This window comes from Pavona decussata, unplaced genomic scaffold, assembly GCF_977016875.1.
Source record: "Pavona decussata unplaced genomic scaffold, jaPavDecu1.1 SCAFFOLD_87, whole genome shotgun sequence".
Lineage (NCBI taxonomy): Eukaryota > Metazoa > Cnidaria > Anthozoa > Scleractinia > Agariciidae > Pavona > Pavona decussata.
The window spans coordinates 4,002,291-4,028,402 of record NW_028145504.1 but is presented as its reverse complement, the minus strand read 5'-3'; the positions used below and the strand labels follow the sequence as shown (position 1 = coordinate 4,028,402).

At 38.3% G+C, this 26,112-nt stretch overlaps 2 protein-coding genes across 9 annotated transcripts in view; one reads left to right on the top strand and one right to left on the bottom strand.

The window, feature by feature from the left end:
* The window catches only part of LOC146474863 (uncharacterized), an 80,549-nt gene that overhangs the window by 6,988 nt on the left and 47,449 nt on the right, over positions 1-26,112 (bottom strand). For 7 of the 8 annotated variants that reach the window (XM_085116615.1, XM_085116611.1, XM_085116613.1 and 4 more), the window contains 21 exons: positions 25,380-25,409; positions 25,094-25,192; positions 24,766-24,974; positions 24,439-24,552; positions 23,556-23,779; positions 21,574-21,656; positions 20,968-21,191; positions 20,262-20,434; positions 19,194-19,444; positions 18,380-18,701; positions 17,419-17,591; positions 16,762-16,966; positions 16,211-16,327; positions 10,608-10,780; positions 8,438-8,476; positions 7,115-7,231; positions 6,058-6,317; positions 3,817-4,066; positions 3,201-3,278; positions 537-608; positions 216-233 (listed from right to left, as the gene is read on the bottom strand). In XM_085116615.1, coding sequence (XP_084972741.1) covers positions 216-233; positions 537-608; positions 3,201-3,278; positions 3,817-4,066; positions 6,058-6,317; positions 7,115-7,231; positions 8,438-8,476; positions 10,608-10,780; positions 16,211-16,327; positions 16,762-16,966; positions 17,419-17,591; positions 18,380-18,701; positions 19,194-19,444; positions 20,262-20,434; positions 20,968-21,191; positions 21,574-21,656; positions 23,556-23,779; positions 24,439-24,552; positions 24,766-24,974; positions 25,094-25,192; positions 25,380-25,409 — 3,231 coding nt within the window. The remainder of the gene's footprint in view (positions 1-215; positions 234-536; positions 609-3,200; positions 3,279-3,816; positions 4,067-6,057; positions 6,318-7,114; positions 7,232-8,437; positions 8,477-10,607; positions 10,781-16,210; positions 16,328-16,761; positions 16,967-17,418; positions 17,592-18,379; positions 18,702-19,193; positions 19,445-20,261; positions 20,435-20,967; positions 21,192-21,573; positions 21,657-23,555; positions 23,780-24,438; positions 24,553-24,765; positions 24,975-25,093; positions 25,193-25,379; positions 25,410-26,112) is intronic. The other variant, XM_085116616.1, reaches the window with a different exon arrangement.
* On the top strand, positions 10,841-15,528 carry LOC146474864 (uncharacterized). The gene has a single exon (XM_085116279.1). The coding sequence runs from the start codon at positions 12,848-12,850 to the stop codon at positions 13,625-13,627; it is 780 nt and encodes a 259-aa protein (XP_084972405.1). The 5' UTR covers positions 10,841-12,847; the 3' UTR covers positions 13,628-15,528.

Below are 26,112 nucleotides of genomic sequence, written 5' to 3'. Positions count from 1 at the left end.
GTAACAGAATGAGATGGTACTAAAACCCAAGCAGTAGCTTGCTTACCCGCGCTTGGCGCCAATTTCTTGTATTTGCCTTAAATTTTGATTTAACAAGTTCGTAGTTGTTTACGCGGGCTCAATTATTATCCAGAGCAACTGCTTTGATTTTGCTTTGAGGACACTCGATTGAAAATTGCTCTACTTCTACATTATTGAAGTAAGTTTAACCTCACCTGAATTGGATTCTGAACCTATAAAATAAGAAACAAAAACCTTTTATTTGATAAATTTTCCTTTTTGATGTGCTTTTCAACACTTTCCAGTTAAACAACGTTTTAAACATAAGGTGACCTAGACGCAAAGTCATGTTCATTCCATCTAGTCTGTTTGTTGTTCTGTTTCTACCACACGTTTAAACATATCGTTGAACCAGAGACGTTTCTTGTGGAGACATTTCCCAGTTCAATTGTCTACGGTGTATTTTGAGCCACCTTTCTTATCTTCCCTTATTTCAAAAAGTCAAAATAACACGTTAAGATTTTGCACGTTCCTACCTTGAATCTCATCATCGGCTTCTTCATCTTTGTCGTATTTCCCAGCATTGTGAGAAAAGGACACGGCAGTTGCTACAGACAAACCAAAGTAATTAGATAAACCACGAGCAAACCGTATATAAAACACCTGGCGTTGTTTGTTCAGGAAACGGAAATTAAGAGAAAACAGACTAAACGAAATCCAGGACTTTGTGAAGTACTAAGCGTTCTAAGAGTTGGCTGTTGTTCATATGTACAATAACTGATATTAATCCCACAAGATACTTTTTAAGACAAGTTTTTAATCAAACAATCCCACGATATTGCGTTAACTAAGCCCTTTTGTCATATATCAAGTGAAGTGAAGATAAATCGAATTAGCAGGGCCTCGTTAATTTTTTGTTTTTTACCGATATTGGAGTTCTTGAAATATAAGCACACACCATATCTTAAAAAACAGGGGCGGATCCAGGGGAGGTGAAATGGGTGAATTTTCACCCCCCTTTTTTTGAGCCCCCTTCCTTTTTTTTTTTTCCTTATCCGTCAAATATTGAAATAATATTTGATTTCTCTAATTGAGGTGGAGAATGTGCATTAGCGATGACTGGTTCTACCAATCAATTTATTCATTTTGAGCCTGTTGAAATGGGGTTGACAGACCTACACGACTCCCGCTGTGTGCCCATTGTGTTGATAAAAGCCTTTATAATTTTGCTTTAATAAGCATGTCTTTAAGCGATTTCCCTTTTCTATAATAGATAAAGGGAGGTTCCTTGTATATCTCTCTTAGTAGCGGCTGGTTTTGTATTAAATGCCATTCAGTGTCCATTAGAATATTTTTCAAACATGGCAGTGATGGTTGAAATTGTGTCACGAAGGGTAGAAGTTTCTTGTGCACTTTCTGTTTTTGTGTAAGAGCGTTCTTCCTTTCTGCGAAGTTAACTTCGGAGAGGATTTTGTCCACCAGGTTACTAGGATAAGCTCTCGATACCAGGCGTGTTTTAAAGTTTTTAATGTTTTCGTCAAACACTACTTTAGAAGCGTTTGTCCTCAGAAGTGCCTGCTGGGTGGCAGCTGTTGTAGTTTGTGTACTGAAATGTTTTAGTAGGTTTGTAATGTGTGCGCACGTCGAGAATTGATTTTTTCTCGAATCTCTGTCCCTTATAGACTGTCGTATCCAAGAATGTTGTTTCTTATTGTGAGACTTCAGCGGTAAACTTTATGGTAGGGTGGTACGAATTTGCTTGCTCAATGAATTGTCTATTTCTTCTTTGTTTGTATCCCACAAGTAAAAAACATCGTCAATGAATCTTCTCCACATTAGTGGTTTGTGAACGCTCTGCCTTAAGATCTCCTTTTCTATAGATGCCATAAAGATGTTGGCAAAAGCTACTGCCATTTTAGTGCCCATGGCAGTTCCGTGTGTTTGGAAGGAGTTCTCCTTCAGTATAAGGCTGAGCATTTCTCTGAGGAAATTTGTAGCTATAGGAGGGTTATTGGTATGAAAGTTCTCGTATGCGTTACATACTATAGTGATTGTTTCAGTCCTCCTGTGGGATATTCGTGTAAAGGCTAGTGACATCCATTGAGACTAGAAAAGCGTTTCTAGGCACCCTAGTGCTTTCAATAAACCTTATGAAATGTGTCGTATCTTTAGAAACGAGTCCTGTATTTGTGCTATTGGCTGAAGTAGTTTGTCTACGAATGATGATAGGCGTTCTGTTGGGCCATCACACCCAGATATGATAGGTCTTGACTTCCGACTAATGTCGGTTTGTGAATTTTTGTGAGGGTATAAAACACTGGGCTTCGACGCGGATTTGGTGTTAGGTTAAACCATTTAACCGTCTATGCACCCTGTTTGATGAAGGGCATTAATGAGGTGTTTAACTCTCTGGGATGTGTCTCTAACCATTGGTTCGTCTAGTGGCTGACAGTTATTTCTATCATCCAATTGTTTCTGTCCGTCATTGATTTTGTTTTCTCCGTTCATAACGACGGTTGTTCTGCCTTTATCTGCTTTTTTGAGAATAATTTCTTTGTTGTTAACGTTAATAAGCTCCTTGAGAGCTTTTCGCTGCACAGACCTCAAACACCTCAACCAGGCTTTGGCTCTATAAAAAATTACATTATTACAAAAATTCACCCCCCATTTCAAAATCCTGGATCCGCGCCTGCAGGTTGATTTTTAAGAATGCGCTGTCTATTAAAGATTAATTGGTGGGCACCCAACTACTCATTTCGGTAGATATCTGTTCGGAAGGACTTAATCGCCTGAAAAATTCGGACCAGTTAGTCATAAAGAAAATCTACAGTTTTTTTCAGAAAAATGTCAGCTCAAAATTTCGCAACGCTGTATAAAAATTCGTTCAATTTCGAAGGGGCAAATATGTCGTTAAAATTACGAAAATAAATAAGCTAGAACTTTCGCAATGCCAACAACAACGAGTAGATTCGAGGAATAACATTCCGTTCGTAAGTAAAACGGTCTGCAACTTTCCTTTTTCAGCTGAAAGGATCCAAACATATCAAACTAAATTAGCGAACATAAATATGTCTTTAAAAGGACAAAAAACGATCTTGGAACACGGGAAGACAGCGGTTTAAATATTTTTCATATCTATAGTGTTATAGTTGCTCAGTGAATAAATATTGTGGAACTGACACACTCGCAAGACAACTTACAATCCGCGTCCTGGTCGTCCCAGTCTCCTGATCCCGATCCGAATCCAGAGTCGACCTCGTCATCCAGTGAAATTTTTTCTGTGCAAGAAAGCAGGAGGACAAAAAATAAGTATTTATTACCACATCTTATTAGAAAAGGAGAGAACATGGTATTTCAAAATGAATCGAAAGTAAATATAGTATTTAAGGAGATTGTCCTGCAAAATGTTGGTAAATAGTTTTCACAAACAAAAGTCCGTCGTAATGTTTGTGATCATCTTTTTATGCAAAGAACAAAGAGCTTTGAAATGCATATACTAGCAATAGATAACTAAAAAGTAACATCGAGGCGACAAGCAAGCAAGTAAAAAAAAAAAACGTAGCCAAAAACAAAACAAGAAAAACAAAAAAGAAAGGGTAGCTAATAGCCGCTTTCCCAAGTTAACAAATTATTAACTAGTCTGTTCATTTAGGCGACAAGAAAGGAAAAAAAAAAGAAAAGTGGAAGGGAATGTGGAATTTATTTAAAAGAGCATTAAATGAAAAGATAAAGGGGCCAAAATATACCACTTAAATTCTGCACTGACTTTTATTTTCCTACACTTGATACAACTCACTCTTTCAATAAAAGCATTACCTTTGACTGGACAGCTCTTGAGGTTTCCAATTTGCTGCTCGTCCAAGGCCTTGTTGTAAATCTGCAAACAGGCGATTTTTCCAGCAAATCTCCTATCATCTCCATCCCTGGCGCCAATTCTGATTGGATACTGAGTGGCGAGTTTAATCTGACCAATGTTACGGCTCTTCACCATCTTGCCATTGTGCCACAGCTGTGCTACACCAGTCGTGTTGTCGTATGTTGCGCCGACCTGGTTCCACTCGTTCAGCTGATAAATAATAATAATAAAAAAGATTAAACTCACCGTATGTTACATAAGTCTTCGAATGACTTCCAAAATCAAAGCTGAACCAGCGGAGACGGAGAAAATAGAGAGCTTTCGATTCTAGTGCGAGTACGAGTTTTTCCAACAGAGAAAGAGAGCGCGCACGTGAACCAGTGTCATTTTGGCGGGAAAACGAGATAGCCGTCGTCATTTTACTACGAGTTTTTGTGAGAACGGCGTAGTGGCGAAACAAGTCCTCAAAACGTAGGTGATCTTGTCTTTTTGGAATCACGAAAGAGCTTAGCAATAGCTATCACTATTTAAAACAACCGTGTCAAGTTCGTCGCTCACAAAGAGTAAAATGAAACTTACAGGGATATATCTTTTCTTAGTGCTTCGCTAAAATTTGAAGGTCTCTATTGCCATAAAGTGCTCCAATATCTAACAACTACATTGGCATGACAAATTTAATGGATCCGGTTAACCTGAACTAGCAAGTAGACACATGATTTGACGACTTCTTGAATGCAAGTTAAGCAACGGCGACGGCAACGGCAACGAGAACGCCAAAAAACAATAGGTTTAGAGCGGTTTCCAATTGAATGTCGTAAAACCAAAACCAAAGTAATTACTCTGGCCAATCGCAACAGATGTAACACAACGAGCCAATCAGAATTCGAAGCAAATACATGTAACTGCACGGCGCCAAGCGCGGGAAAACGAGTGCGACCAAACACGATTGGTTTGGGTTTGTATTCCCATTGATTGAGAAAGTGGCGCGAGTTTTGTTAACCAATCACAGAGCGTAGTGATGCAAAAGCAAAACAAACGCGAAATTACTTTCTACACTCAATTGAAAACCGCTCTAATGAGCAAAAGCAATCGCTTTGCACGTGCGTTATATGTTGTGTACATTTCTTTGCCGTCATCAGCAACTGAAAACAACAACTTGAAATGACAAAATTCAAGGTTTTGTGGGGAACGTGAGCACACGACGGTCAATTTTTCATTCTTCTTCCTTACTTGAACGCCGTTCCTATCAATTTAGTTCGAGTAAGTAGTATTTATTGTTGCAGCAGAGTAGTGTATATTTTTTTTTTGTATTGTAATGTAAGTAATTGTGTTGCATTAAAAAAAAAAAAAAATCAATTTAGTTAGAAGATACTTCGCCCATATTGTACAAGTTAAAGTGCCCCTAACCCTTCAATTTGTTTTCTTTTGGTAGATTTCCATATCTTTCAAGAACTCATTTTCGAAAACAATTTTGAGAAATATTGAATCCTTTTTTTTTACGAGCGCTAGAAGTGAAGGCAGTCTTGTCGATATTTTCACCTATCGTTTGCATTAGTCCCCCACTCGGCCAAATGTGTCCAAATATGGAGCGTGACGTAAGAAAAGGACATCGTGCAAGAATATCCGAAGATTCGTGGTAATGCTTCAATTGTAGACAGAGAAAATGGTTGTAAAATGTGTGGTTTTTGGATGCAGCAACTCTCGAAATGTAGAGAAAGGAATCAGCAAGCATAAGATTCCTTCTGAATCCTTCTGAATCCTTCTGGTGTCCTTTTCTTACGTCACAGCTAAGAAAGTGTCAAATATCGGACGCTTCTCATTGGCTCGTTCCTAATGAGCCCACGAGACAAAAATTTGTCCAGCAGGGCTTAAAGCGCGCAAAAATTTAAAAATTTCAGTAACTTTAAGCGCTCGTAAAAAAAAAGGATTCAATATTTCTAAAAATTTTTTTCGAAAATGAGTTCTTCACAAATATGGAAATCTACCAAAAGAAAAAAAATTGAAGGGTTAGGAGCACTTTAAACGAGTTGGAATAATTGCGAAGTAGTAGAAGAAACGCGAAGTTATATTTCAGTTCAATTGACGTTTTCGTTGCCGTTGGCGTCATCGTTGCTTAAGTTCCCTCACTGAACTCTCGGCGGAAAAAACATAGGAACAAGGAAACAGATTTTCAAATGTAATGCAGGAAAGCCACCACGTACCTGTAAGACTCTTGACGCAATTGGCTTATGGAACACTCCGTTGCGGTGTACAAATCTTACAAACAGTTCCGTAGATTCAAACTGCCACAAGTGGACTCCCCATCCATCTGTTTTGTAGTTCAGTATGGGCCCCCCACTTCCAGTGGGATAGACATTTGCCAGGATTGTCATGGAGTTCTGTGTGTCCATCTTACCGTCATTAGGAATCTCCACAAAGGAGTCCGCTGTGCCTTTGAATTCATAGGCCCCACCTTCATCATCTGTTGGAAACAAAAAGCATGTGACGTTATGAACACATGTCCAGTGTGCAACATTTCATTTCAAACTCGTGTTCTGATTGGCTACCGGGGGGAACGTGTAGTAACAACTTAAACGATGGGAACAAAATTTGCACACAGATTTTCAGATGGTTATAATAGCTTTATAACAAATAGACTCTTTTTCTTTTATTCAAAAATTTAACTAAACAGTGTAAATAGTCTTCCGAGACGCGTTGGAAAAAAATTCAAAATGTTTGCCACCGAAGTTTTACTTGATTTTAAACCGCAAACCATTACAAGGTTTAAATTGTTCTTTAATAGGAATAACCTCCATGAACCTTTTGGATTTCGTGTTCTTGAATTCTTGACAAATATGTCAAATGTAAGTTTGCCAATAGCAAAAGAGCTAATAAACTTATCTTCCGATAGTCTGCCAACATGTTTTCCAAATGTTACTGCGAAACACACCGACTTTGTATTTGAAAACCCGCATCGTTTCTCAACTCCCGAAATAACTTCGAACCCGCAAAACTATTTTTCAGACACGAAATTCATCAACAAACATTCAATTTTTGATAATTTTGAAAGTATAAAGTATAAACATTTCAAGTTATCCCAAGACTGAAAGAAATACTTTGAGTAAGTTTATACGAAAAACTACTAGAAATGTGTAGAAAACTGAGGAAAAGAAAAATTTTTTTCGGGCCCGGAAGCTCTTCGTGAGCATTGAGAAACACACACTAGTTTTCCGACGTAATTAGCAACTACAAATCAACTAAATTATGGTCATCACTTACCATCAGGACCCGTGCTGAGTTCCACATTGCTGAGCACTCCGTTTTCTTTGTTAGGTCCGGCGTCTTTAGCGCCAAAGCCCTTGTTTAGTGGATACAAACCAACTGGCTTGGGTATAGCTAAAAACATACCAGCATATAGAATTAAGCATTTATTAGCAGCCGATAATGGTACTCTATCTTTAGTTGTTATTTCCGTTCGATGGTATGGTAGTAAAGCGTCGAGGTTGATCATTTTCTATGTCCTACATAAATAAGCAGTAACCTTCGTGCAAAACGAAAATATGGTCGCATACAGGCTTAAAAAGATAAAGATAAAGATTTTATTGAAAGGCTTCTCCTTGGACATGATGAATAAATGAATGAATGAATGAATGAATGAATGAATGAATGAATGAATGAATGAATGAATGAATGAATGAATGAATGAATGAATGAATGAATGAATGAATTCTTATATATTCTTATCACCAAGTCTCATGGCGGTTTACAATTCTACGGGGTGAGATCGGACGTCAGCATGTGAAGTCGCCTCTGGCAGCCGCTATCTGTCCATATTAGATCTCACCCACCTACCCACCCACTTAACCCAAGCAGTGTGAAAGATAGAAGCGTGAGTGTGAAAGATAGAAGGCCAGACCACAACACCGGGAACTACGTCCCCTACTCTTGCGAACAGTGTGTGGGTTCTTTAACGTCCCACAAAGTAATCATGAACAAGGGTTGTGAGACGGGACCTACGATAATGGTACTGTGATATATGTACTTAGATGTATGTACTTTTCACTCAAATATTGTGACATGAGATATGCATTTTTTATCTTGTGAGGAAATAAAGACCTTTATTTATTTATCTCCTTATCCGAGAAGACTAGAAAGTCTAACCATTTGCAGATGTCACTACAAAGGTAACACTTTTCTCCTCAATTAATGTAAAGACCCTGAGTGTTGGTCCGGCCGGGGTTTGAACCCGACCAACGGAGCCAACCGGTCGGCGGTTGAAATAATTTGTTCGAAATGTTTCATCATCTGTTACTGGCTTGTACTGAGAGTGAGTAGCAAGCGTTTCTGTTTGCGTTTTTGAATTTTTTCGTTTTTGACGGCGCGGATATTGACAGCAGCACAAAACGCCACGGAAGCGGTTGCTACGCAGGCTAGCTTGTACCGTAATAGGGTTGGGACACGTTTTTGTCATTTTTTTTTTATCAACAAATGTTGTAACTCATTGTTTCTTATCACACTGACCGTTAAAATGAACCATTCAATATTGAACCACAGTGAGCCTTATCATGTATCATTCGCTTTAGCCTTATTGTTAGTACAAACCTTCTTCCTCCGATGAAGGTCCAGGACCTGTCCTTCCATCTGAAATGGAATAAGTCAACAGTCAGTACATTTTTTTAAAAGAACATCCGAACGTTTTATTTTTTCCCAGTTTGAGTTTGAAAATGTTCTTAAGATGTTGTTAAGTTATCTGTAATGGTATTTCAATAAATCAATGGGTACTTGTACCAGAACCCATCAAAGGACATTGATAATTATTATTTATTTGCTGCAATATGGTATTAATTTTATCCAGCAGATAAAATGTTCTTCAACTTATACATTTTTCCGCTGGATGGCGACTTATCCACTCTTGAACAACTGGGGGCTGGAGGCTAAAACCTTTGGCTCCGGAACTATGAAAAATGTCAGAATTGCTCTCTACCGTGGTTCATTTCTTGTGAAGTTATTTACAGTGGAAGCTCGATTTAACGAAACCTCTATATATTGAAGTCCTCGGTATAAATAAACAATAGCCTCCATTTGGCGCGAAAATATGCTCAGATATTTGTCCGCGGACATTATCTGTTCCGAGAAGCGAACAGGTTTTCCGAGAGCGAAGCTCGAGGAAAATTGTGAGCTTCGAGGAGCAGACAATGTCCAAGGACAAATATCTGAGCATATTTTCAAAGTCAAATTGAGGCTATTGTGTTTATTATCCTTCAAATATTTTTCGCAACATGCGGAAATCTCGCGGGAATCGGCAGGATCTGCCATTCTGTCATATGTCAATCACGTCAAAGTTTGTCAGTTGGCTTCCAAAATCTCCACGTCAGATTTCGCTTCAGGTCCTAAAGCGTTTGTTTGGGGAAAAGGTAAAACATTTGAAAGGAAAGTAAACTCGTTGAATTTCGTGAAAGACAAAAGCAAGATACAAGTGGCGGATAAGGTTACAGGGAATCTAACTACCTCTCGAGAACAACTGAAAGCGAAAAACTGTAAAGTATCTCATTCCGTAAAAAGTGTAAACTGCCGTCAACGAAACAGCCGGCGCTTTGTCGTTCTCTTCCTTTATCTCGTGTTCAATTGGAGCAGCACTTTATATCGAAAATACAATTGTGGAATTTGCTAGCCGAAATCGACCTGTGAAGAAATCGAAGCTGAATCTGCAGTCGAATACGACGCCACCGGTTGTTTTTGCTGGATTCCATCAAAGCGCTTTCTTTGCTAACTTGACATTGAATGGAGCCAGCAACGAACTCGTTCACAATCACTGAGGATTAAACTTGTTGCTCGAGAGTAGGACAAGCTGCTTCTCTTCGTAGAGAATTTCGACATCTCGGGGTGTCATGGCTGGTTTTTGTTTCGTGGACGAGATTTTATGTTCGCGAGCGATCTCGACCAGGTGAGCATTGATAGCATCATTTACCGGCTTGAACTCTGTCAGTAATGGTACTGAAATTTATGTTTTCGTTATTTAAATTCGTTATATCCAGGCCAGCACGAATTGCTCTCATTGAATTACAACTGTAATATTTGTCGTCGTGTGAGCGAGCTTCGAGCTTATTAATTAATGGCTTTTTCATTTCGCCAGACTGAAAGAAAACCATAAATACTCTTAAATGAGATGGGATAAAACTTTTCGCCTTTCATATTTTTCAGTTTTACCACATTTTTAATTCAAGGACTGTTAAACAGAGTTCAAACCAAGAGAAAATGTCGCAAATACGAGCTTGAGTATTTCAACATTTCGTTTACGAACAGCTTACCGTCAAAAACGTTTAGAGCGTATGTTGTTTTCTGCTACTGGTTTATCGACCAGCAGGTTTATCTTTTCTTCTGTCACAAAAGCAAACCGTTCCCCCATCTTGACATTCATTTTAATTGCAAACTTGACGTTCCTTGAAGTTTTTGAAATTGGGGAATATCACTTGGGGAATATCCTCGGATATTCCCCAGTTTTAGCTGGGGCCTGGGTGGGGTATATTCGGTCACGTGAGGCGTTTAGACCAATCGCGCGCGAGCGAAAATATTTGATGGATTATAACGAATGATATTCTCCAGCCCGACCTTTTCAAATGCATAGAACAGAACCTCGATATGACGAACCAATTTACCTAGTCCCTTGGCACTTCGTTAAACCAAGGTTCCACTTATTTTTCAGGAACCTCATTGTCACTTTTTGCTGTAATATCAAGACCTGCATGCACCTGTCCTTAAGGTTGTCACTCACCTGGTAACCGCCAGCTCAAATGCACTCTTTTGATTGGTCCTTCAAAGTGGCCACTGGGAAGTTCCACAGCAACAGATACACAGTCAGCCAACTTATCAGACTTCTGATACGCCTCCAGGTAATAATATTTACCTTTCTTCAAGTGAATACGCTCGGACTTCTGTTCTGGGAATCTATGGCATAAAGGCTGATTTTATTTCCTTGAAAAATGTATTTACATTATAATGACATCGTAGCAAAATTTACCTAAGGTGTAATGTAGATTATTTGAGTATATGATACATAAAAAAGCTATTTTATTGAACATTAAGAAATCTTTGCCAGAGTTTTATTTAGCGGATTGTCCTCGGACTTTACGTGAGAGTTAATTGTATTTTCTGTGAATCTCCAGAATCAAATACAGATCAGAGAGTGTGTGTTTTTGTTTGTTGTAAGAGTTTGTGCCATCTTGCCACCCTCTAGCTTATTACTTTGGTACTAAGGAAATTTGGCTGCTTGGCTCTGCTATCCCCTATGATTAATCCAGACAGCCTGTACTCTAACTTAAATTTAATTACTCTCTTTTAAAAGAAAATCAAGCATACAAATAAATTGTTGTTGTCATTCGTTAAGAATCCTTCTTAGAAGTCAGCACGATTTAATTTGCGGTGTGCAGAAGGTCATGGTCTGGATTCCTGTCGCGACTCTGACTTTTCCCTTGTTCGACGATCGTGAAACGTTCAACAGTACTTCATCTTTTTGATGATTTGATTATTTATCTTTCTGTTTTTTGGTTTTTCTGATATAACGTTCTTAGTTTGTACGAAAGAAACACCACAAATTCTTTCAAAAATAAGTAGACATCCACCCTAGTTTTAGAGAATACTCAAATCTGATTGGCTCAATCGCAATCTTATCCCCAAGACGCTGCAAGTCTCTTAGCCAGCGGGCGTTGGTACGATAAACGAGACAGTTCCTCATCTGCTGACGTAGAGACTCGCAGGGCTCTGCATGGGGACGACAATAGCAAAATACATACACAGTTACTTTGAGCCTCGCCAATGGGGCTTTTCAGGAGCAATAGGGAAAAAACCTTATAAAAGTAATTAAAAACATTACAAATATATATACACTAGCTACTATGTTAACAATTTTTTGATTAATTAAAGCTCATAATTATAATGAAAATAAAGTTTTATAATGATTCTAAGAATTCTCAATTTTAGGAGGTTATGTGTTAAAATCTTCTTGAAAGTTGAAACTGTACTGGAAAGTTTTAATTCAGGTTGTAAGGAATTCCAGACGTTGACAGTTCGATAGTAAAAGATTCTTTGGCTGGAGACATTTTTTAAAAGGGGGATATTCAATAGATGGGAGTTGCGGGTGGTGTATTTGCTAATATTAGCCCGTCCAGCAAACTTAGCGCTCAAATATTTAAAGGCCAGGATGACCTTAAAGATTTAAAGATTTAAAGCCCAGGATGTCTATTCGGTGGTAACAACGATCTCGCTCACAAATGATGTCGTTATAAAATTAAAATTCATTTTTTGATTTCTTTGCAAATACGACTTAAATTTATACTGGTTTACGGATTGTGATTTCTATAATTATCTGCTAATTGTCTAATTTTACATACTAGAGATTAAAGCCGGGAAACTAGATTAAAAGCTCGTTTAAAATTGAATATTGAAAGAACACTATAAATCTCCATCCACAAATCCCTGGCTGGCCATAAATAAAATTCTGCTTTGAGAATAGTGTTGTAAACGCAAAACTTCCTATTCTGTCTAGTCAAGTTGAACGGTAGTATTTTTTCAAAAGAATTGTCAAAACATACCCGGCAGGCTAAATGCAGGCTAAATGCGGCAGCTTGTGCCTTTGGTTGAATCCTTCAAATTTATATTGTTAGTTCAGAAAAACCTAAATAGTCAAGACATGAACGTTCAAACGCATTTGTTTTTATTTCGAACAGCACAAAAGGCCGTATAAAACCTTGATCTTAAAATACACGCATGTTTTCAGCGCTAAAATAACATTTGCACGTCATTAATTCTTTTGTTCTTAAACGAGAACATCTCATGTTTTTTTTAACGACAATGAATGTCGTTTGAGACCTGTCAAGTATATTTATCTTTCAAATCCAAATAGAAAGACATAACGTGAATGTCATTTATCACATCAATAAGAACATGCAAAGCTTGTGAGCGCGAGAAAAAACACTACGATAGAAACAAATTTTACATCTGAAATGTTGATTGTTGATGGCTATGGATAGCAGAAAACGTAACTATTCTGTAAGAAGGAAAAAGATCTCCACATGGACACAGCCAAACCGAGGTGATGGAAAATATTTTCCTGCGATAGCGAAAAAATATTCGCTTGAAAACAGGAAGAAAACGAATGCATCGTTAAACCATTCCAACTCGAAGCGAAACAAATTGAACCAGCTTAAGACTACGTTTTGTCTTCCTCGGATAAATGTGAACAGTGAACCTTTCAGCGTCTATAAAAAATGCCATTCCCATTCTAATCTTCGCAGCACATCAACTATTAACAATTTTTCGGATGGTAACACGTCGATGCAAAACTCGTTTGAGACGAGAAAGGTGAACTTTGCACGTCAAGATGCCAAGAAGACCTCCAGATGTGGCACCGATTTGACTTCCACCCAAAGACTCTTGAAATCGCTTCGAATCGTTGATCATGACAAAGGCGAGAACAAAACAAGATTTCAAAGAGAAAATAGCCTGAACATTTGCCGTATGGAGTTAATTCCAAGATGCACCAAAAAACCTAAGAACAACGGAGTTCCGGTGGTGCAAAAAGTGTCAAGAACTGAGCTTCACGTAGCATATCCAACCCTCAGGCTCACGTCGACTGATAAGAGAGCGATTTTCTTTTCATCGCCTTCAACATCTTTTAGTATGGAATCCCTAGATTCGATTGTAGGTGGAACGCTTTCCCTTACACGACCTCCGCCAGACATGCTGTCTTCGTGTTCGCCCTCAGAAATTGAATTTACACCGCCTTCGACACCATGAGGCAAACACAGAATTGGATGGGGATTTAAGTAAACTACAGTCAAATTTATCCGTCGCATTTTTAGTTGCATTGAATGTATTTTTAGTCTCGAAAAAACCTGCATGATATTATTCTTACAATAAGCTAACATTCAATTTCTCAAAGAAGGCAAAATGAATCATTTGAAGAGGGCTGATTGAAAAGAGTGTCAGTGGTTTTGCTTAATTTGAATTGCAGTTCATGAGACTGCAAGGCGGCTTTAAAATAAGGCCCCATGATTGCAAAACATGTTTTTTTTAGAGATCAAGTATCAAAATTGCTAACACTTATTAGAATAGTTTCCTTTGTATTTGAATCTGAATATGAACTTTTTAGAAAGCTGTTGTTTTTAGTATCATCCCAAGCTACATTGAATTTAACTAAGGATTCACAGTAGAGAGTTAATGTAAAAATTTGCGGAGAGATGAAATTTGATGCCTACTAAGAATTCACTGACACTCTTAACAATGAGCCCACGGAACACTCAAACTGCACGTAATACATTTTTTTAAGAAGACTGATGTCAGCCTGGGAGGTCAAATACTAGATACCGCTTAAACTGGAACATTACATTGTAAATTTGTCGAGTTGGACGAGAGCTGTTTACTCAAGTGGTTACCTGTTCATCGTCAATATTTAAAACGAGGCGCCGAAGACTTTTGCTATCAGTTTTATTTGTCACTTACAGAATGAAGAGAAAAAATAATTACGTTGCTTCTTGATATGCAAATGTGTAAAGCTTTGAATGCAGCTGTCGACGTTTAAAGGCGAAAACCATACAAAAATGAAGCACATTGTGATGGAAATAGAATTTTAATGGCCTGACTTTGTATAATTACGTGCTGAATGTATGGAAACGTGTTTTTGTTTTTTAAAAGATTACGCTAAACAAAACGCTGGTAAAATAAATTGCGCTTTTATTAAGCAGAGGGACAATAAATTTAAAGTCAACCGAGATAAATATTAAAGTCAGGTTCGTTTTTCAATAACCTTTTCTCGGCTTACAACCGTCTTAGTTTTAATGTCCATAGCCATGGCGACGGCGAAAATTTAGTTTAGAAAACAATGAACCACCGGCTTCTGGCGAAAATTTAACAAACAAGATTTTAGTTATGTCTTACGACGGAAGACAGCAAACAGGATACACAGGTTTTGTATATTCTTCCGTGAAATGTTAAGACATGTTTTTCTTCTGTACAAGAAATGACATTACAAAGTCCATCGACAAGCTGAAAATTTTGAGACACTGACCAAAGTGTCAATACAAATGGTAGTGTTTATTTTAATTGGGCATAGAAAACTGACAGAAACCTAAACTTTACAAGCCTGTCAACTACCACCAATGGTCTTTTTTCACTGATACGAGAATATTAATTTAGGGTTTGCAAATGTAGCTTCTTATTACTCCTTCTTACACATCTAACGTTCACAACTTTTCAGACAGTTAATTTCCTGTGAGAGGATAAGCGCTTAGTATTTCTCAGATTAGGAACATTTATCAATTTTCGATCGGTAAAATACACAAAATGCAATTTTTCTATGCTTTCTTTGTTCTTTCTGGCAGAAAAATTAAAAATGGTTATTGCGCCGTTGTAATAAAAATTTTGTTGTACGGAAGTGTTTGAAGTGGCTTTGAAAAGAGTAATAAAATGGTCGCTATGAACACCAAAAAGATTATCCGCGGACACAACGGAACTAATTTCCAGTAGAGTGAAAGGAAAATGACTGTCATATATTACAAACTTCCTTTTATTTCTTTCGGTATCAATAGGATCAATTTATGCAAATGAATGTTCGGCTTCACAGATATGAAAAACTTCCGACTATCGGTAACCTAGCACTGCATAGGAAGATACAGCAAACAAAGGAGTTTTTGAGAAAATAAGAGTACCGTAGCTCCTTTAAGACAATACAATTCACTTATAAGAGATACGAACGTAATGTGGTAATGGTTTCAGTTGTACCTGATAAAATAAGTTTGGGTTTACTGATAGTAGCCATTAACACTCTGCTCAACAAGTGTTGATTTTATTTTTTGGTAATGTTGATAATCTAGATTTTTGAGAAAACATTTAACACAAAGGTGAAATATCCATAAAGTCTGGATTGCATACTACGATTTGTCAGCCCGATAAATTAGGTGCGCAAATCGTCCGCGTATTTACTTTTAGACACCCGATTTGACGTTTGATTGACGTGCCAGTTTCTTTGAGAGTGTCGGCCCGACTTTAAAAATCTGTTCCGCTGGTCACTTTCTGAATAAGGCTAATTCGATCATAAATCGAATGTCAGACTCCATGTACAATTCGCGCTTTGATCCCGTTGGGCCGTGTAAACCAGTCTTAAATTTAAGATGAAAACTGAACGAGAAAAATGAAAAGAACTTAACCTCAGTGTTTCATTCTAAGTTATGGTCATCGAAATGAACAAAACTCGGCTCAGTATATAATTTGCCTTTGAAGGGTTATCTACTAATTTATTTATCAACTGAGAGTTTTAACGGAGCTTATCAAGTTCCTTCTTTTGCACTCAATGTTTTAAGAAGTAAAGGTTTGATGTCTTACTTGAGCCATTCATTGTGAGCCGTCCAACCATTTATGGCTACAATCTTCTTCAGGTTCTTCTCTGTTTCGTCGGAACTGAGCCAAAGCTCGCCAGTTGTATCAGCAGCCAGGAAAAACCTTGAATGAAGTAAATCGGATTCACAGCTTGCATAAAATTGTTGTTAGGAAAGAATCATTATGAAGGTTGACCGTTAAGTCGAGTTGTATTGTTTCAGTGAGTGTTAAAATCAAATTCTTGGGATAAACAGAAACGAAACGAAGAATTTTCTATTGTTCTACAAGTGCTAACTGTGTGCATCTTTTGTTGAGCTAAATAGTTCATTCACTAACTGGACGATTCGCCCAACGCTAGTTCGTCCTCAAAAACGTGCACTCATTGGAATTAACTTGCCCCCCCCGCCTCTCAAAAAAGGTCATTATGATAGATAACGTGTAACCCTGCAGTGGTTTGAAAGTTGTTTACTTGTTATTGCAGCTGTTGATTTTGTGAGAGAATTTCCTTCTTATTTTAGTAGGCTAGTGGGCTAGTTGGCCAGCATTCGGCTAATCACCTGTACAATCCACTTTCTGGAGCCTTGAAGAAGCCTCGTATCCTGGAACCATAGTTATCATCGACATTGTGAGGTGCATCAAACTTGTCCAAGACCTCAATACTGGAAGGATTATTTGGAAAGTTGGGATTGGAAGTGAGGTCCATTATTCTATAGCCAGGAATATCCTGCCAAACTTCACGGATGACACCTGCAAATGGATCACCTGCAACGACATGGCGAAGTTAAACATTGTTTTGCAGTTAAGGTTTTCCCTCAATTGTTTTGGCTCTTCATAGTCATACACCATTATCTCGAGAAGAGTTGTATTGTCCAAATAAATTATAGTTTGCATCCGTTATGGTGTACCCAGCTAAGTAACGCAACAGGTAAGTGTTGGCGAGAGTATAGGGATTGTAATTTTGGAGGGCTTTCTTGACTTTAGCGCAATTAAACGACCAACAAACTCTTCCGTGTTCTCATATACTCATCAAAACAGCGAAACTACTTTTCATTTTACAGGTTGTCACTTCCACTTTTAAATACTTAGATTCATTCTTTTTACATGGATTTTTTTTAGTACAATGTGAAGGCCTATAAAGTGTTACTAAAATAATCGATATTTTCCTAATCACCCTTTTGTTTCCAAATTTAATACATCACAACGGTCTTTCTTACCCGGCAGCCTCCACTGCAGTATTTCTTTTGTTATAGGTCTCATGAAACGACCGCTGGGCAGACGGACTCCAGCCGAGAGTGAGTCAGTTGACTCTGAGCCTTTCTGAAGTCCGATGACGTAATAATATTTACCAGCTTCTAAAGTTAAAGACTTGGAACTTTGACCAGCATATCTGGAGAAACACAGATGTTTTGAAAATTAACAACAGTTATTCTTCAATAGACAGTCAGTCAGGTTTATGCAATAGTGTGTAGAACGGAGCGTTTTAAGAGGACCTTTTAGCCAAGTTTTATTTTTATCTTCTAGCAGCCATTGATATGAATTAATGTTCGTTGCCTTGATAGGATGTGAACTTTTGAATTTTAGAATTTAGATTTGTGTACCAGCCTCACAAGTCGACGTTTGTGTAATTCTCCGCTGATGCTGCCATTATGCTGTTATCCTTTTTCAGAAGACGACTAAATGGGCGATATCTCATGGCTGCTAAGCCAATCAAAACTCTGGAATTGCGTATCCAATGACCCAGTTGTTAATAATTGTATATATAAAGAAGTCTTGGTTTGTCATTTTTTCGCTTTTCGGGAAGATTCTGGATGTTTGAAATCTCTTATGTCAGGTTTTAAACGTAAGGCATTCCCGAGAAAAACTCATCACGTTTTAGCAAAAAACAAACAAACAAAAAAACAAAACAAAACAAAAACAAAACAAAAACAACAAAAAAACAACAACAACAACAACAACAATAACAAAAATAAACAATAAACAATAAACAAATAACAACAACAACAAATCTTATTGAGCATAGCGCCTTACGACAAGTGGAAATTGTTTTGTAGTAAACGTTAATGGAATAAATTCATCTTATTATGCATTGCTCCTATGAACATACTCTTTCACCTTAAATCGAATTATAGATGCATTGTTTTGTTTGTTACAACAAAGTACGGTGGAAGTACATACTTGTTCCACTGGTTATGACCAGTTGGCTGATCCAGAGAAACCAGTTTACTCATGTTTTGCTGGCTCTCTGTGCTGCTCATCCAAAGTTCTCCGCTCTGTGACCCTGACATGTAGAAAGTGTAGTTACCAGTCTCTGGAGCCACGAAGTATCCTTTCACCCTACTACCGTAGTCTTTGTCAATGTCGAAAGGAGAATCGAAGTTTTCAATGATCTCGATGAGTGAGGGGTCGTTAGGGTAGTAGGGATCGTCTTTGAGTTTGCTGATTGACTTTCCAGGGAGTTCTTTCCACACTTCGCGGATGACGCCTGGGTATGGCATTTCTGTTAAAAGGCAGGGATAAACAAAACAAACAAAAATATGACAAATGAAAAAATCCTCTAAAAATTTAGAGACGTGGTTTATTGAGTTCTGTCCATTAATTTAACGATTTTCAGAAAACCTGATTGTGTAATACTAACATCCCCGGCAATAGGACAATATTGTTATTAAAGCAAACTTCAAGAAATCGGTGCAAGCCGGCTTTCTTATTTCAGAAATCCGCTACTCTAACGGCCCGCTATATATCAACTACTAGCCTTCTATAATGTCTCTGTGTTCATTTTAACGGTGTCATAGTGTTTTGATATGAGTTATAAAATCTCCGTGGTTCATTTTATTGTGAAGGCTGTGAAGGGACAAAAAACAGAAAAAAAAATTCCTTCAACATTCAAAAAGCACCGGTAATTGTCTGCCTTGGAAAAAGAATTGACTAAATATATATATATAACTCAGTTTCATCCCATATAGAGTGAATGCTGCTATTATATACTAACTCTTTCCACTGAAAACTTTCTCTACATCTTTCTTTTCGAGGAACCTTGGAAAGACCGCCAGAGAACCAATGGAGAATTCTGCTGGAGAGTAATCCGGTCCAACATTTTTACGACCAACAATAAAATCTCCACTCTCGGCAACCACGTCTCGTGGTACACTCTTGGGAGTCTTGGTCCAGCCTCGAAACTGACTGTCCGTGTAGAGCCACAGTCCGTCAGACAGACTCCAGCTTAAGACAACACGCTGCCATCTGGAAATAAGGTGGAATAGATAAATTAAAGGGCCGTTCTTTTTATTTTAATGCAATTGTTAAAAGTTGTGAGAAGAAAAAAATGAATGCATCGAATTTAAGAAACGTTCAGAGTACGATACTGAGATGGAGCCAACACACCGTGCGAATCGGTAGGATTGGTTTATTAATCGTTCTGTTTACCCACCGCTTTTTATTTCTATCTCTTGCCGGCACATAGAGCAATCTATTAACTTTAGGTATAGAGTAACTTGGCTCGACATAGAGTGTTCGTATTGGTATCCGATCCTGGCTGTTCAGTCGTCCCTTCATCCAAATATTAACCAGGGCCCGGCTGTTCGAAATACGATTAACGCTAATCCCCGATTAAAAGTTAACCGAGGTTTTCATTTCGCTCGTTAAAAATGCCTTACAAAGTTAATTTTAAGCTAACAGCAAAGAAGAGTCTAAGTCAAAACTGAAGGACAAAAGCTTTTCGAAAAACCCTTATTGTCTAGTAATTGAACTAAAATCAAAGTTCATGTTAACCTAGGACTAGCTTAATCGGGTTTGAACAACTGGGCCCTGATTCTCAGTTCTCAACGTTAAAATCCTTTATGGCAATATGAAACCACACCTGGCTTAATTGGCGAGGATAATCCTCGCCAATTAAGCAAGATTTTGATTTATTGTGAGAAACGCGTCATTTAGGAGTTCATAAAAGTGGTGGGCACGGATTAGTTTTATACCTTTAAATGTTTGCTAATAGCAACAACCTAAAGAAAAATTAATGGTACTTACGATTTAACTCTATCTTAAAGCAGGTATTGTCACCTACCTGACAGTAAAAATTGAAGTTCTAACAGTCCAAGTAAGAGTGTCCTCGTCTGTGCTCATAGCAACACTGAAGTACAAGTTGTTGTTTAGGAGATATGCGGACAGACCTTTAGTGCCTTTCTGGTGGCCACCGGAATCCAGAATGTAATGAGGTTCTTTGTAGGTTCGTACAACCTGAAACAGATGGAAACATGTTACATTACAATTGACGCAACAGCCTTTCAAACTGGTTTAGACTACTCTGAGTGTGCCTAACAACCCTATGACAAGTTTTGTAACATTAAATGAGTGCTCAAAAAGTATTACTGCTTCACCCTTAAATAAGTTGCAAGCCTTTCGCACAAGCCCATCCCAGCATTTTTGTTAGATTCGGTGATCCCGGCGGTTCCACGCCAAAATAGAAATTATCGAACAATGTGGCTAACGTTAGAAAGCAACACGACGGATTGGACCAAGGCTTTTTATGCGCTAACCACGAAATCACCAAGTTTCTACGCCTCTGTCTACAGCTTGTTACTTAATTATAGGGCAACCAGGAAATAAACACTTTCACGTTTTGCCTCGGCGCTATTTTTCAAAGTGTTACATGTGAAGTGTTGTAATTCCAAATGTTAAATGTTGTAGAGTTACATAGTTAGTAAGCATTCAAAACTATAACAAACCATAACGATTCTAGCTCCTTTTGAACAAACTTCACTCTCACTTACTCTGTTAAACTTCAGCTTACAGCTCAAGCTAAGACCATCAGGACACTTGGAAGGATCATGAAGACATTTGCGGTCAAAGTTTCCAACTTTAAGGAAGGATTCATCGCCGTCCAGATGTACACCTCCATCTACTGCTCTCACTGGTCCGTGTACCTCGATATCTGGGCTGCCGCCTACTTTCTTGTCTTGTAGCTTAGGTAACAGCCACATGTAGCGCGGAACAACTATGAAAATGACAAGAACATTTATTTTCAAACTCAAAATCATTACAGTCAAACCTCCGCTAACGGACACCTCTCTTAAGCGGACACTTTTACTGGCCCCAAGGGTGTCCGCTTACGGGAAGTTCGACTGTAATTCGCAAAGAGAAATAAAAGGAATATCACTATCGTGAAAGAGGTTTGGAAATGCGATCTTAATCATTATAAAATAAGAGAAAATTTTACTTGGACAGCAAACGCTGTTCAAGAATGCGATTGTTAGATCGCCAGAAACGGATTATCGAACGGTTGTCCGAGGTAAACGGGTCGCCGGCTATTAGAGATACCCAGAGCTCCGAGATTGATGGAGTCGATTGTAATTCAACTTAAGCTGGTGCACACTCACCTGTATTATCAAAAGTGAATACATATGGGACATCCTCAGGTGCAAGGAAACGGGTGAACGCGAACAACGAGCTAACGTACATTCTGTGGAGGAGGGAACAATAGATCTAGCATCAGAGTTCAGTCTGTTTACTCAAAAGTCATTTGTAATTTATGTTTTCATGCAAATCTTCGTATATTAATATTTATCCTTTTCCTTGTACATTTTTTCATTAAGCCTAGCTTTAATATGTCGGGAATATCCCAGACGATCGGTGATTTTACCCTTTCCCGACAGTCCCAGATTTTGCAGAGATATCGGAAATTGATTGGTGACAGATGCCGTTTTTATTAGTTGGGAGGAGAGGGGGGGGGGGGGGGGGAGGAGTGGGGAACTGGGGGACTGGAGCGAAGCAACTTAGAGAGGGGTATCGAATGGTCCCATTTAATTTAAAAGTGCTCGAAAAATTTGGCCTTTGCTCGAATTGCTCGCAAAAATTACACGGGTGCTCGCTTGCTCGTGCTCGCAAAATTTTTGCAACTGCTCGCATGCTCGCATTCTCGTTAACATGTGCTCGATTGCTCGAAATTTCGTTAATATCCTCCTTTGTTGTTATTTTTTATACATATATAAACGATAAATCAGTTATGATAGTGTTAAAACAAAAAGGTTTAAACATCTTTACCTCTGACTTCAGTCTTTCTTTAACAGTTCAGCCTGTAACTATTCATTATTATTTTTGGAGGTTTCAGCCAGATTATTAGCTATTACTTGGCGCAAAACATTTATCCTATTAATCAAAGAGAGATTCCGGCTAGCGGATAATTTACGAAGTAATCGAAGTGCTCGCTACTCGCCATCTGTATTTTTCTAAAGTGCTCGCTGCTCGCAAGAAAAATTTGACAACTGCTCGTGCTCGCAAAAATAAACACAGTGCTCGCTTGCTCGCAAATGCTCGCAAAGACCATTCGATACCCCTTTAGAGAATTGGTCACGAGGTAAAACTGTCGCCGACGTCCCCGAAGGTACAGATTTGAGTTTTCATGTGTCGGGAATGATCGCCGACCATCGTAGAAATCTGGGACGAGTCGTGAAAATAAAAACACTCGTGATTTTCCCGATTTGTCTGCGACCATCCCAGACAATCCGAGATGTCTACGATTTCCAGTTTTCCTTAGTCGGCAAAGTCAGGGAAGGTCGGTAAACAGTGATATCTCCCATCGTCTGGAATTTTCCCGACATATGAAAACGAGACTTCATGGTGCAAAAGAATGTTACGCTGCTAGCATTAAGGACACAAATGATGGATCAGACAATTAAATCTGCAGTGTATGTTTAAGTGCTAATGTGAACCCTTGAATTTCCCTCTGAGCGTTAGCCCTACTTAAGGAAATGAGAGATCGCACAGACCTTTACCGACTGAGCCATGAGGCTAGAACGGACCAAGCCGTGGGTGTTAATGGTGGTAAGATTGCGGCAATGTGAATTTGAAAGGTGAAAATGAATGTTGTGCCGCTGGCACTAAGGACATAAATGATGGATCAGAGAATTAACTCTAGAGTGTATGCTAAACGGTGCTAAGGTGAACCCATGAATTTCCAACTGAGTGTCAGCCGTTAAAAACTTTATACTACTTCATTATATCCTTCATTTTTTTAATGACGAAGCCTAATATTATAAGCTGTATGGTTTCTTTTTAGGCTTCCTCACCACTTTTCGTTTTTGTGTAACTTTTCCTTGCGTGTATGTATCTTGTATATTTTGCGGTAAAAAAAATTGAAATAACTTGAAATTATGAGCATCACTCTTTTTATGCCGCATTGACTGAACTGGTGCAGTTTGTAATGTCCGTTTCTAGGAAAAGCCTTTCGTCCCACGTTACATCGTTCTACCGAGTGCCTTAGTGATTTAGAAAGGAAGCCATTGTGCACAAGAGAACCTTATCAGTAGGATATAACTACTACTTATCATTCTATGACTATACAAAATAGCTGAGTCAGTACCTCGTGTACTTGAAGGGTGGGTTTCCACTCTTTCTACCGATAGTAAGTCGGGCCTGTTTGTTTGGCACGAGGCTTGTCACTCCCCCTTCCTTCATTGAGTCTCTGAAGGCTCCGTTCACATACAGCATCAAGCCTTCCTCTTTCTTCCACGTCATGACAATATCCTGCCATTCATTGGTCACGAGTTCAGTGGACAGTTGCCATGCTCTGGTTGACGTCACAACCTACAAACGAATCACCCGCAGAATGAACTCTCCGATTTCTTCAAAATATGTTGCTATAAGCCTGTTCTAATTCAATACTGTATTCTAAACCCTAATTAATCCCCTTTTAACTGTATCAAAATTGTTTTCTTTCTAAAACCTAAGTGATCAATCCTTTGAAACAAGGGCTAACCGTTGATTAGTCCGTTTTACTGGATCCTTTAATTAAACAAGTTGAAACTTTTTGAAACTGTAAACCTGTTTATATATGTATTTTTTCAGTCTTGGAAACAGGCATATTCGGAAAAAGAAAATCCGAATTATTTCAACAGAAGTCGAACCTATGACCTTCCGATCAGTAGTTCGGATGCCCTACCACTCAGCTACATAGAGGCAATTAAACATAGTTGTTAACCTGTTTAGTTGAGATGGTTGAGGGCACCAACTATAACGAGGTAGCCGGCTGGGATCGTTGATTGAAATCGTCCCTAATGCAGCCACAAATTCCGCCAACTTATTATACCTCCCTTTCTAAAACTAAGACTAAATGTTAAGGATTTTCAAAGGAGAATAGGAGCAAAAGAAGTAGAAAATGTTCTGCTACTTAAAGGGGTGGGCAAATGGCAATTGAAATCGTTCTTGAGGAAATACCCGTGATCAGTTTAGAACCGGAGTCCTACCTTGTAATACAGAGAACCGTTTTCAATGAAGATTGACACACCACGCGAGTTGCCGCTGGAGTCCAAAATAAATCGCTTGTCTTTGTAAGAGAGAGCGTCGTCGTCGAAATTAAGCTGTGAAAAAGGAATAAAACTTGATTTGACTAATTTATGAAGAAAACCACACAGTTATGTCAATTTTTAGGAGGAAAATGATGGTAACCTGTGCATCATTTTAAATGTTTGAAAAAATAGCCCAAAATGTTTTCCAGTATTCAAAATTTATTCAGAATACATTAGTCTTTTTTTCTCCCACAGCAGAATTTATTAAATAAAGGGGTCTCATACCTGTAAAGCGAAAGAGAATCCCTTGATACAGAGGTCAGGATCTCCTAAACACTGTCCATAGAAATCTCCCGCGTCTAGCCAGGCGTCCACTCCATTCAGCTGCAGACCGCCATCCACTGATTTCACATTGCCATGGACGGCAATTGGGTTGGAACCGTGAATAAGGCTGTTGGATATCTTTTGTACCGTCCACAGGTATTGTGGAGTCACTAAAACAGTAAATTCGATCATATGATTTTATCATGACTCTTTTCGATGAGCTGAAAAAAATGTTTCTGAAAAAGTATATTTAACTGGTCGAACACACATTTTTTATGTTTTTTCTCACCTGAATGCCTTCCAAATAGGGTTACACTGGTATTGATATCAGGGTTCAACAATGATTTGTTAGAAACAAATTTCTCAACCTCTTGAGTCAAAGTTGCGTCTGCAGAGAAAGATAACAGGATAAAAGACCATAAAGCTTAAGGCGTCAAAAGGTGGGAAAATTAATGAAACTCAAAGAAAAATAAAATAATTGTGTGGATTATAAAGTGGCCAGATAACTCGAAGAGTAGGATTTTAAAGATGACATGACGAAAAAAAATTATGTATCACAATAGACTTCTGCTCACCATTCAATGGATGATGTGGACCCTTGGGACCTAAAAACCAAAGTCACGTGATAGGTGAATGTTTCGGTGAGATAAGGTAACTTAACTAGTCCGAAAAAAAATAATAGTTTACTTCGAAAATAATCTAAAATAAATAACAACAGTTGAATTGAGGGAAAAAAATGACTACAACAGTCTGACGATAAAGTAAAAGTAGTTTTTTTGATGATAATGATGATGATGACAGTAAAAAAGTTTTGACGATTTATTCGAGTAGATCACGTTGTTGCACACTGAATACAATAAAATCTGCAATTCCACAGCGACAAACCAATGAGTGGTGCCGGATCACTTGTAGACCTGGATCAGCAAATTATCTCAAATAGAAAATATTAACGGCAGACTGATCCCAACGGCGGAGGTGACAAGCTTGAGAGAGCAAACAACAAAAGCTAGAATAACTGAAATATATTTGTTTTTTAAAAAAACACTTTTGCACACTTTTGGGTCTTCTAAGTAAACACGGCGCTCATATGTATAATGCCCTCAACAAATTGGTTCAAAGTGTATTCCTTGTATATTAGTCTTCAAGTTAAATGTTGTTAAATATTCGGTTGCCATACTAATATTTCTTAATGACTGTCCGCAACTCTTTTAGGCAAATCCAGGAACAACAACAGTTCATTGGTCCTGAGTAGTCAGCGTTTATCGTTAGCCTTATAAAGTATATCTAATCAATATATTTTTAAATCGA

Bases quoted from the DNA above. Each gene is read 5' to 3' on its own strand.
- LOC146474864 (XM_085116279.1), top strand. From the start codon at position 12,848: ATGGCTATGGATAGCAGAAAACGTAACTATTCTGTAAGAAGGAAAAAG.